This window comes from Mercurialis annua, linkage group LG6 (genome assembly GCF_937616625.2).
Source record: "Mercurialis annua linkage group LG6, ddMerAnnu1.2, whole genome shotgun sequence".
Lineage (NCBI taxonomy): Eukaryota > Viridiplantae > Streptophyta > Magnoliopsida > Malpighiales > Euphorbiaceae > Mercurialis > Mercurialis annua.
The window spans coordinates 2,624,084-2,637,352 of NC_065575.1; the positions used below are offsets into that span (position 1 = coordinate 2,624,084).

The 13,269-nt window shown below is 32.1% G+C and overlaps 1 protein-coding gene across 3 annotated transcripts; it reads left to right on the forward strand.

The window, feature by feature from the left end:
• The first annotated feature begins 883 nt into the window (after nucleotides 1-883).
• LOC126686719 (beta-adaptin-like protein B) lies at nucleotides 884-9,588 on the forward strand. 3 transcript variants are annotated; one of them, XM_050380922.2, is made up of 16 exons: nucleotides 884-1,081; nucleotides 1,296-1,493; nucleotides 1,925-2,122; nucleotides 2,442-2,555; nucleotides 2,756-3,006; nucleotides 3,591-3,726; nucleotides 3,857-4,036; nucleotides 4,171-4,263; nucleotides 4,418-4,629; nucleotides 4,718-4,781; nucleotides 4,874-5,053; nucleotides 6,363-6,455; nucleotides 6,836-7,245; nucleotides 7,456-7,645; nucleotides 7,723-7,926; nucleotides 8,997-9,588. In XM_050380922.2, exons 2-16 carry the CDS (start codon nucleotides 1,407-1,409, stop codon nucleotides 9,294-9,296), a joined length of 2,712 nt encoding a protein of 903 aa, XP_050236879.1. In that variant the 5' UTR covers nucleotides 884-1,081; nucleotides 1,296-1,406; the 3' UTR covers nucleotides 9,297-9,588. The 3 variants fall into 3 exon arrangements, with proteins under 3 accessions (XP_050236879.1, XP_050236878.1, XP_050236880.1); XM_050380921.2 differs by having other exon boundaries at nucleotides 1,327-1,493; XM_050380923.2 differs by having other exon boundaries at nucleotides 1,381-1,493.
• The last annotated feature ends 3,681 nt before the right edge of the window (nucleotides 9,589-13,269 follow it).

The following is a 13,269-nucleotide window of genomic DNA, read 5'->3' on the forward strand; positions in this document are numbered from 1 at the left end:
TTTTATTTGGTAAAAATTCTCTAAATTGACTCTTTTTACATTTGATTAACTTTTTATATTAAATTGACCATTTTAAAAAAATTATTAAACTTTTATCAAATAAATAAAGGTCAATTTTGTGCTTCAAGGTACCATTGAAATGAAAAAATTCAAACTGGGGTAAAATTGACAATTTTTCAACGTCAGAGTAGGATTGAAAAGGGAATGAAAGGTCAGGATTTTTTTAAAGCATTAAGCCTAAATATAAATAGTTGTATAAACTCATCTCAGTATATCTGACCCCGTTGTTTTCCCAAATTTTCTCAAGGTTATGATTTTGAGCGAGTCTGCTGGTCTCCAATTCTTTATTTCCTCGGAAATTTTGCTATCTTCTTAGTAAAGTTGTTAAACTGAATTTATTCTTATAACGCAGTAGTAATTAGGAGTCTTACTTGTTCTAGTACTTGTTGTCAGATTAATTCAATTAGTTTATTTGTTGTATTGACATATGTTAACTTTGATGATTTAATATTTATGCCATGTTGGAGATTCGAAGTTGACTAAGCAATTACTAGTTATATGTCGTTTATATAAACTGCTAGATTAGGTTGGAGCCTCGGTTGTTTCTGAGCATGTGGTTTTATGCATGTAAATTGTTAAATAATTTTTGTTATCCGCAAGATTTGCTATGAATTTCAGTACAACCATACTCATATTCTAGCGCCGATCGCGATCTATGAAAATGGTTCGTGACAGGAAACCTCATGTATCACGTAACAAAAAAGTTGTAAAATCAGTGCAAACGTTTGACTAATTTGATAATAAAATTAATTTCTATACTAATTAACTAAAAATCTATAAGTCGAGTGACCAAAATGATATTTAAAACATTTCCCCTTTCTATTTGTTTTTTATCTTCTTGATCTGTGTTTAGCCTTCCGTCTGTTTTTCTTGAATTTCTTGATTTCAAACTAAAATTTGAAGCAAGTTTCTATTTGAAAGAACAATCCAAATTATCAAATTCTTGAAGAACAATCCAAATTATATCTTAGCGGAATTAGCTTGCAAATTGATTGATCTATTATACGACATACAATTCAAGGTAAGACTGTCGTTTCTAGCTCATTTTCGTACATGACCTAATTTTCGATTTTAATGGAATTTTTTTCATTTTTAATGTCGTGATATACTGATTCGTTAGTTAAGAAGAAAAGAAATGTAATTATTTCTGCTAGATCTAGGGAATTTTTGCTTCGATTTATTGATTGATGATTTTTCATAGTGAGATTCAGTTACTGAATTATGTATCTCTTTAGGTTTGATTGAATTGCATTGGTGAATTTGCAGCTTGTGATTTGCTGCTACTGCTGTTGATATTAGTGTAACTTACTGGTGAAGAAGAATTTGTAATTGGAAAGCTCGGAACAATGAGCGGTCACGATTCGAAGTATTTCTCAACTACGAAGAAGGGCGAAATCCCTGAACTTAAAGAAGAACTCAATTCTCAATATAAGGTTTAACCTTTTATTTTCTTTTACTGTTATTATTATTACTATTATTATTGCTGTCGTTATGTATACTGCGGTCATTGCTGAACGAATCGGATGCTTAAAAGATCACATTACTTGTTGTAGCTTGAATTCCAGGCTTTCTAGTAACTGTGAGCATTCATAACATGGGAGTTGAATAGAACTTTTAATTGAATTGAGTTCATTCTCGTGTTTGTAATTTTGCTACCCTAGTGACTCGAGTTCGATATTTCGGCAATGAATAAGGTCATTTTGAAAGAAATGAAAGCATGATAGACAAAATTTTGTAGGCATTTAATTCAGCTAAATTCTTAATTTATTGTAAACGAGGTTTTAGGGTTTTGATTGTGATTATAGTTTTTGAATACTGCATTAGAATCTATTTGAAACTAAGGTGTCTGAAATAAATAATGCAGGATAAGAGAAAAGATGCTGTTAAAAAGGTTATTGCTGCAATGACTGTTGGAAAGGATGTCTCATCACTTTTTACAGATGTAGTGAACTGCATGCAAACAGAGAATCTGGAGCTTAAGAAGCTAGTTTATTTGTACCTCATAAATTATGCTAAAAGCCAGCCTGATCTTGCTATACTTGCAGTCAATACTTTTGTCAAGGTAAGAACTACGTTTCACATGTCAAACCTTATATTTATCATTATATTTATATGTTTGCTAAAAGCACGTGTCTTATAACTCTTAACACTGTTTAGAGTGCCTGTTATTTAATGGTATCTTTATCATTCTATCCTGTGTTTAATTGTTCATCTACATCTTGGCTTTGAGTAAATACTAGATAGATTTTACCTTTTGTCATCTATTTAATCTCTGCATAGACCTTCTTTTGAAGGTATTGATTTCTCATATAATGAAAACATACTGAAAATGAATTATTAGAATATCCTCTAATAAGCTGCATTTTGATATCATTATGCAGGATTCACAAGATCCTAATCCTTTAATTCGAGCTTTGGCTGTAAGGACAATGGGTTGCATTCGTGTTGACAAAATTACTGAGTACTTATGTGATCCCCTTCAGAGGTGTCTGAAGGTTGGTTGTAGGAATCTGTTTATATTCTTATGCGCCTTCTTTCTGGATTGATATTTTAAATTATTTAGGCTACTGTCTTCAGATAATGCATGTTTTCCTCGCCTTGTTTTTTTAAAATCACTCGGGTTATTATTTGCCTCTCATGTCTGTGTTAGCCTTGTATCTTCTCTAATTTAGCATTTCACTATCACTCTTTCCAGGATGATGATCCTTATGTTCGTAAAACAGCAGCCATTTGTGTGGCCAAACTTTTTGACATAAATGCAGAGTTAGTTGAAGACAGGGGATTTCTGGAATCTCTCAAGGATCTAATATCTGATAATAATCCAATGGTTGTAGCTAATGCCGTGGCAGCCCTTGCAGAGATTCAAGAGAATAGTAGCAGGCCCATTTTTGAGATTACTAGTCATACACTTTCAAAGCTGCTTACTGCTCTAAATGAATGCACAGAGTAAGTTAACTATAATGTGACGCCTTCCGGCCAAAGTTTTCATGGTTGGATTTGGAGATCCATCATTCATGTAAAACTGATGTTTGGTCTTTGATGAATCTAGTTCTGATGTAATTCGATCCAATTGTAATTGGTGCTTATTACGTCGAATATCCTTTTATATCTTGGTCTGAGATATATTTACAATGGAGGAAAGTAAACAAAAATCTCAGAATCTGGTCATATGTACATCCAGCCGTGTTAAGCTTGTAAAGAAACATTTTATGCTATTCTTCTCTATTCCAACCTTCTACTTTTCCTTTTGCATCTTTTTCCTAAAGAAGCTATATGCTTTTTGTTTGCGTAGACAACCAATCTGTACATACCCTCTGTTCTTGGTCTCTCTTGTCATTATGTTACATGTTTATGTTATTCATATAATTATTATGAAGACCATCGAATAGAATTTCACTTGCACCATGCTTTGGAGAATGTGATGTTCTTTTTTTCTTTTCTGTTTTTCACTTAATTTTCTTGAAACGCCTGCAGGCTCTTTGCGGAACCTGTTTGTTTGATCTTTCATATGTCTGTTGTATATTTTTCAGGTGGGGCCAAGTTTTTATATTGGATGCTCTTTCTAAATACAAAGCTGCTGATGCCCGTGAGGCTGAGAATATTGTGGAACGAGTTACTCCAAGACTGCAACATGCTAATTGTGCAGTTGTACTCTCAGCTGTTAAGGTTATTGTTTTATTTATGTTCTTTGTCAATCAGTTTTAAGTTTTAACCTTGATGCTTTTAAAGATTATCAACTTGTCAAAATTTGATCAATTTATTACTTTTGTTTATTTGTTCTCTTTCACCTTTACAGATGATCCTACAACAAATGGAACTCATCACTAGCACTGACGTTGTTCGAAATCTTTGTAAGAAGATGGCTCCTCCTCTTGTGACATTACTTTCTGCTGAACCTGAGATACAGTATGTTGCTTTGAGGAACATCAACCTAATTGTACAGAGAAGGCCTACTATCCTTGCTCATGAAATTAAGGTTAATAAACTCTGTCCTGCTGACTAGATTAAATATGCAACTTTAGACATGAAAACATTTCCACTTGTGCTTCATAAAATCTGCAATCAGGGACCATTTTCCAAAACTTTCTTATTTATGTAAATAATTTTCAGGTGTTTTTCTGTAAGTACAATGATCCCATATATGTGAAGATGGAGAAGCTTGAAATCATGATAAAACTTGCCTCGGACCGAAATATAGACCAAGTATGTGTTTTTGTTCTTTTATATAATACTAGGTACATTACTTCATGTGTATGACCGTCTTTTCAGGTGACAGTGTTGAAGCTTATTTTCTCGCCTTTTTGACCCAATAAGAGTTCTTTAGGTTGTGACATTCTTTTATTGATCACTTATGTAGGTCCTGTTGGAATTTAAAGAGTATGCCACAGAAGTAGATGTCGATTTTGTCAGAAAGGCTGTTCGTGCCATTGGTCGCTGTGCCATTAAGTTGGAGAGAGCTGCTGAGCGCTGCATCAGTGTCCTGCTAGAGCTGATTAAAATTAAAGTTAACTATGTAGTTCAAGAAGCTATAATTGTTATCAAAGACATCTTTAGAAGATATCCTAACACGTGAGCACTAATTTTGGTGCCCTTGAGGAGTGCTTTTGTGAAATTCAAACTTTCTTTCTTTTGGACTTAGTTATCCTTTTGTTTGCAGTTACGAATCAATCATTGCGACACTGTGTGAGAGCTTGGACACTTTAGATGAACCGGAAGCTAAGGTAATTTGTTATTCTTCAGGCTATTTTTTGTCTATTATAGATTAATATTTGTTGCTTATGTTTTTTATTTTATTTTCTCTCTTTCTCCTAAGGCTTCCATGATCTGGATAATTGGTGAATATGCTGAACGAATTGATAACGCTGATGAACTTCTGGAAAGCTTCTTGGAGAGTTTCCCTGAAGAGCCTGCTCAAGTCCAGTTGCAATTGCTGACTGCAACCGTCAAATTGTTTCTTAAAAAGCCAACTGAAGGCCCTCAGCAAATGATCCAGGTCTTAATTTTATACCTACATGATTGGATTTAGGAAGTTATGTCTTAGTTTACCTCCTCCTTCAATTTACCTTTACTTTAGAATTGAAATCCTTCTAGTCATCTCTCTCTGAGACTATTAGAGCATAATGATTTTTGGCTCGTAGACAATTATGAGATTCTCAGCTTGATTTTTAGCAATCGTTGTGACCTAGGGATGGGCATTGGCTTGGGATTATGTTTCTTACCCTTCTTATTTTGGGTAAGGTACTAAGGTTCATTCATCACAGTTTGGTTTTCATAGAAGTATAGAAAAAATGATAGCATTCTTTTATATGATTAGTTATTTATATACAAAAAAATATAATTTTTGTATCTACCAAAAACAGTAGTAATTAATTTGTTTGTTTTATTTATAAATTAATTTCTAGTTAGCCATTGCCATGTGCATATATGTTTATGTAAAAATATGTGTTTGGTAATCAGGTCGGTTATGGAAATACTGTTTCTTGCTCAATTATTAGTCGAGGCTGGTTGATACATATCCATTTAATGGAATAAAGTTGTCCTTTATCTTTAAGATGTGGTCGGGATTGTTGAAAACATAGCAGTGGAAGAAACTGATTTATATAACGGAAATTGATTTTAATATTCTAGTTCTGTGCTAGTCGAGATAAATTTGAAGAGGAGAAATATAAAAAAAAACTAAGAAGTCAGGCTTTTTTTTACAACCCACAAAAGTTTTATTATCTTAAGCATTCATGGTCCTAGCTTGGTGTCTCTTTGACTACATATTTTTCAAATTTACTTTCAAATTCTAAAAGAGCTGAAAACCTAATTGGTTGACAATGCTACATAATCTTTTACTCACTCAATAACAGATGCTTGCAGAATTATGTACACGATTTTTTTTTTGTAGATACAAATTTAACAAAATTATCTTCAGCAATTTTTTTATTTTTTCTCACAAGGACAGTGAATTTATGGAAGTAACAATGCTAATGGACTTTATGAAGTGCCGCTTCCATGTTTTTGTTCTATATATGTTGCCTTCAGTATGTGAACTTTATTTGTACATTTTGAATTTAGCTCGTCAAATTTACAGAGTAGGATGATGAGGTATTTAGAATTAGTCATATGAAGTGTACTATGCTGCCATATTTTAGTGTTTTGTAAAACAGAGGAGCGCTTTGTATTAGATGATAATTTTTGCTTCATTATAATTACAGATTATTAATCATTGTTCTTGATTGGTAGTTGCTGGTTCTTTCATTACACATGTAGATTTGATCATTATCTAGTCAACTCTCACTGTAAAACTTCTTCGGCAGGTGGTCTTAAATAATGCAACTGTAGAAACAGACAATCCTGATTTACGTGATCGTGCATACATCTATTGGCGACTACTATCTACTGATCCTGAGGTTTGAATTTGCTTTAGACAATCATACTTTATATTTCACTATTTAAAAATAGCAATGCATGGTATTCTTCACTATATATTTTTTCTCTTATATGGGAATTGGTGCGGTTGGAGGACCATGTGAATAGTTACAATTTCCCCTTGTTTATATGCTGCCACAATTAGCACAAGTTTATCCATTGTGCTATATGTGACTTATGTGAGCTGCCAGCAAATTTCAGATCAATATGAAAATCCGAATTTATTACATTTGGAACATAAAACTTTCTTATTATCATTTAAAATTTCACGAGGAAGCATCTGCTCTGCATTCAATATATTGGTAAAGAAAATTTATTTTGTGCTTCATGTATGTCTGATAAATGTAATTTGTTGTCGCAGGCTGCTAAAGATGTTGTGTTAGCTGAGAAGCCTGTGATTAGCGATGATTCGAACCAACTTGATTCATCTCTTCTGGATGAGCTTCTTGCTAATATTGCTACATTATCCTCTGTGTATCACAAGCCCCCTGAAGCATTTGTAACCCGTGTAAAAACAGCAACACAGCGAACTGAAGATGAGGAATATGGGAGTGAAACAGGGTATTCAGAATCACCTTCTCATCCTGCTGATGTTGGTGCATCACCACCACCGAGCACTTCAAATAATGCTTCATATCCTGGATCAAGGCAACCAGCTCCTGCACCAGCTGCGCCACAACCTGCTGCTCCTGTGCCGGATTTACTTGGTGACCTGATAGGCATTGATAATAGCGCTATTGTCCCCATTGACCAGCCGTCTACTCCTGCTGGGTAAGTGTTGGGATTTATGAGCTGTGAAAGTATTTATGGGAAAGTAGACACGTGACACCCATATGGAATCACTTGACCACAATTATGTTTAAGCTTATTGATTTGTGGATTTCCCGAGCATTCATTAAGTAATGAACCCATCATTGTTAGTTGGCAAATCAATTGCATGTTTTGGAATGTTGCTTACTAGATCTCCTGAACTTGTTGCAGCCCTCCTTTGCCAGTGGTACTACCAGCCTCTTCTGGTCATGGTTTACAAATCAGCGCACAGCTAACACAAAAAGATGGCCAAGTCTTTTATAGCATGTTGTTTGAGAACAACACACAGGTTTCCCTTGATGGTTTCATGATTCAGTTTAACAAGAATACATTTGGTCTTGCAGCTGCTGGACCCTTACAGGTAGTCTTAAACCTTATTTATTGAAACAATGTTTTATTTTAGCTGGAATGTAAAATTAACATCTTATTATCTGTTAGGTTCCACTATTGCAACCTGGTGCAACAGCAACAGCCCTACTACCGATGGTTATGTTCCAAAACATGACTACTGGTCCTCCAAACTCAATTTTGCAAGTTGCTGTGAAAAATAATCAACTGCCAGTATTATACTTTAATGACAAAATCTCGTTGCATGTATTCTTTATTGACGATGGACGGATGGAGCGTGGGAGCTTCCTTGAGGTAAAAGCAGTCCATAGCTTTTTATTTTCCTGGATATCATGTGCTGAATACTGGTTCTGGTCTTTGGTGCTATTAAAGGGGTTGTTGATTTATGTGCTTGACCTAAGGGTGGACAAGGTGTGTGCACAAAACAATTGCGTAATATGCAAGGGTTTGGGTCATTTATACGAGTGTTATCATTAGTTTTATGTTCTACACCACACCCTATTGTTTTCTCATGTCTTGGGTTGGGGGATTAAACAACTCAAATTAAGAAAACAGATAAAACAAAAGAAAGTCTTGAAAACAGCGGTTAGCGAGCATAGGTTTTGGGCCGACAATTATGCAGCACAAAGCTTTCTCAGTAGAACTAATAGGTTATCTAAATGGATTACTGCTCTAATCTGTCTTTAGCTTGCGGCCTGTTTTAGTGACATGCTGTACTATATGTGTATGCCTGCTTATTATGCAATGTCAAATGAAGGACCCTCTCTGACTTACTTTTTATATTAATAAAACCAAGTTCCTTAGATTCTGCCAGTATAGGAACAACAATGAATTTGTCGCGCGCACTTGCATATTTGTAGTGGTAGGGAGGTCTTTGTAATTTGTTTCATGAAATACATATTTCTGGGAGCCAAGTATGTGTTAGGGTCTTGCATGGTTTGAATTCAACAGTGTTCTATGTTTAGATGGGCTTTAGTTGGTAACTTTTTCAATGTAAGAAATTCCGACAGTAACTAATTTATGAATTTCAATAGATTATGACCAGGGGTGCGTAAAAATCAAACCAAACCGAACCGACTAATTCAGTTGGATTCGGTTTGAAATTATAAAAATTAAATTGTTCTTCGGTTCAGTTCAGTTTTAGAAGTAAAAGAATTTCAGTATAAATCAAATCGTATTAAAAAGACCAACAAAACCAACTAGCACGGTTTGAATTTTTTAACATTCTTATAAATAATTTGGTTTCCTTTCCAAATAAATAATTTTTTTTTGTTCTGTTCGGTTCAAACAAAGTGCATCCCACTAATTATGATGTTTGTAATTGTGCTTGAAATCTCATGTTGCATGATATGTTGCCTATGCAGACATGGAGGTCTCTTCCCGATTCGAATGAGGTCTCTAAGGACTTTCCAGGTCTTGTAGTGAACAGCGTAGAAGCTACCATAGATCGGTTAGATGCATCGAAAATGTTTTTCATTGCAAAGCGAAAGCATGCCAACCAAGATGTATTCTACTTCTCTGCTAAAATTGCTAGAGGAATTCCATTTTTGATTGAATTAACCACAGCTGTTGGAACTCCTGGTGTTAAGTGTGCAATCAAGACTCCGAGCCCCGACATGGCGCCATTTTTCTTTGAAGCCCTCGAGACACTCATCAAGGGATAGTTCTGTTTCTATATTTTTTTTTGCCTTTTTGTTTACGATTTTTTAAACTTTTTTCGATTTTTATGTAAAATCTGCATTGGGTAGTGAGGTTTAAGCTATGATTCTGCCTTTTTTAAAAATCTTTTTTATTTGGTCTCTATCTGTGTCAATTAAAGCTTTAGATTCTTGTTGTATGAACTTTTGAATTTTGGTAGTAACTCAAGCGCATGTATTTTCGTGTATCAGACAATTGGAATTTTTTACGAACATATGTCTCGATGTTCATTCAGTAGCTAGATCAGATTCTGGCGTAGATCTCTCCAAAAGAAAGTATGTTTTCGATCTTTTAAGCTTACATTAGATTCATTAAATGTAAGCTCGAGCTTCTTCAAGCTGTAATGTTCATTGTGATTAATAAAAAATGCTTAGTTAATAATTTCATCAAATTATGTGAAATTATAAATATATCATTTTATATTCAAATGGTTCAGGAAAATACTAAATCGATAAATAAGCTGAAATTTAAACCGGTGGTCGTATTAATTTAGCCATCGATGATCGAGCATATCTTTAAAATACTAATAGAAAAACATAGTAATTGAATTTGAAAATCAAAGCATAACGAGTTACTTGTTACCTATAAAAGATTTGTATTTAGCTAAACAATCAAAATCATGTTTAGGCAACTTACCATTAAGAAATTATAATTCCATTAAACTAAGGCTCCTTATTTCTAGAAAAAAGCTTCCACTGTTTTTTATATTCTTCAAATAAACACTGTTTTTATAGTTTGGAAGGGGATTTTTAGCATTTTAGCTGAAAAATCACCCCCTCCACTCCTTATATACACACATATATTCATATTTCTAATATTTATTTATCAATAAAAACTCCAAGTAATGAAGTTTTTTTATCCTTTTTTGGTACATGTTCAACTTTTTTGGCTCGATCAAGATCTTCTGATTTATATATAAAAAATACTCGGTCCGATAATTTTTTTTTGAAACTTATTTGACTTTTATATTAAATATTGGTTGATTGATCCAATATCTTAAAACTTATTGAAATAAGTAAAAGTTACTCTATATTATTTTCATGTTATTTTATCCCTTGAGATTTTATTGAAAATAAAATTTTGATGAATAGAAAACTGCAATTGAGCATATTCGCAGTTTAATCGAGTGAGGCTGTTAATCAAGTTTCTTATTCCAAATAAACTATGTTCGTGATCTTAAATGACATAATTTATGACTTGATTCATTTATTATCTTTATATTGTGTTCTTCATAATTTCATTTTTATTTTTTGAATTTGTATTAGAAAAATCAAATGTTAATTCTTATAATATAGTTCATATATAGTTGTACTCTATATATCTTCAATAGATTCAATCTTGAAAAAATTATGATTAAGGAACTCAAAATATAAGCAAAATATGTAATATGTTGTTGTCTTGTCATGTTCAAATTTATAAAGTGGAAGTTACCCTTTAATTTACATTTAATGAAACTTAGGTATATAAATAGAAAGATTGAAACAAAATAAAATGAGAGTAGTTGACACATCACATGCTATACCACTGTCTTTCATGTGGCCCTTTGATCCTTTGCTTCCCACCATTTTTCTGTCCTTTTCTCATTTATAAATCAAGGTAGATACACCAAACAAAAATTTCACATCTCAAAAAAAATGTTAAAAGTTAATTATTTTTTAATTAATTTGGTTAATGATGAATCTTAAATCACTCTTCATCTCTCCTTATATAATCTTCTTATGTTTCAATCTGATTATATTTTTTTATACATATTATTTGAATTTACTAACAAATACTATATAATTTACCTTCATGCCTCTGGTTATATTGAATATATCACGTTTTTTTAAAAAAATTGTAAAAAATATATTAATTAATGAGAATTAAAATTAAAATTATTAAGTAAATTAAAATTATCAATTAAAATATATCACCAAAGAAATTGTGTTGATCAGATTGAAAACACTAATCATAATAATTACATGCAAAAAAGCAAATTGATTATCTTTTGTTTATTAGCATATTTTAAAAAGTACAAATTAATAATTATTAAAAAGTACGATTTATATATATATATATATATGCTTATTAGTATATTTATCATATATATAATAGATTATCTTATCTGCTTGTTATAATGAAAAAACGAAAACTAAAAACTATAAATGTATGTATTTATATAAATTTCTTATTTTTTAATTCGGTTTTCAATTATTATGGCTTTTAAAATGCTAAACCGAATCAAAAACCTAACACCAAATTTCTATACAATTACAAAACAAATCAAACCGTATTTATTACATTAACAATCGAACACAAAAAAATATTCGGTTCAATTTTACAGTCCAATTTGATTTCTACACACTCTACCTACAACACCTCCTCCATAAGTTATTATATTTGTAGATATTCTTTAAATTCTAAAAGTCATGGGTGAAGTGATAAATATTAAGAGATTTAAGTGGTAATTTCTTTTAAATGCTTTATGAGGTTTTCAGAACGGATCTCAACTATAAGATGATACATTTAAACCTTCTATATCCAGACCGATCACCATTCGAGTAGTGCAAGTCGCCTTTGGACGGCAGAATCTGGCCCCAACTTTAAATAGCTACATATATGAGTATGGTTCGAATCCAAAATCCCATTTAAATAAGGAAAGCGCCTTACCAGCTCACCGGTGTCTTGAGGATGACAATCTTATTCTTTGATTTGCAAGCGATTGTTAATTAATACAGATTTCAATTTTATGGTTAATTTAGTCCAAATCTGGTTCATTTTATCAGTTTATTCCATGTTTATATTCACTTCCATAATATTTTTTGCTAAAATGAGGCAATATGATTTAAAAAGTAAGTTTATAATTGGATTGACCCTAAGGCACCGTTTGGATTGAGGGTTTTTACAATCCATGGATTTTAGCAAAATCGATGGATTTTAAATCAATGGAATTTAAATCCATAGATTTTAAAATTCCATCGTTTGGATTGAATATAAAATCAATGGATTTTTAATATTATTTATGGAAAATAATAAATAGTATAACAATCCATCATCTATAAAAAATGGTGGATTTGGACTTTCCCACCTAGTAGGTGGGAAATCAAAACCCTCAAAAATGATGGATTGTAAAAAATGAGGGAATTTATAAATCCATGGATTGTATTAATTTTTTTTCTAGGCAAACGATGGATTTTGTCCAAATTCATGGATTGTTTAGAATCCATCGTTTAGAATCCATCAATCCAAACGGTGCCTAAATTTGAAATATGTGTCAATTGACTTTTGCTTTATAGCGTTTCTTTTTTCTACGATTTATGCGGGTTTAGAGTAGCTATTTAAAACATTTTATATAAAATTAATTATATCATTTATATTTAAACTGATCATATTTTTATTTAGGCCTACATAATTTATTCAATAAACCTAAACACAAAATGCCAGATCTAGTCAAAGGTCAATAGGTCAGCATCCACCATTAAACTTACACAAAAAGTTACATATGGAGCTTCATTCAACATAATTTGTGTAACATTAATTAAAAAATGTTAGTCTATACATAACATTGCACTTAATGGATGTGCCACCTGCTAGACAGACACCGGAGGGGTCAGCCGGCCGGATAAATTTTTTGACTTAAAATTAATGGATAACTATTATCCTTTAGGAAAATATATTATAACCCAATTTTTTAATTCACTTTTCGTAAACTTCCTCACATGTTAAGGTTTTTTTGTCCAATTTCCTTATAAAAGTATATATCTCTAAAAATAAAATTTAAATTATTCATCCGTTAATTGCCATGTCAGATGGTATTAGAAGACGAGTTAAAAAATTAGACTATGTAACACTACTTTATCCTTTAATATTGATAATTATTACACAGTATACTCCATTAAAGGATAATAAAAATAATAATACAACTGTCTTAATAATACAACTGTCTTAATTTAACATTGG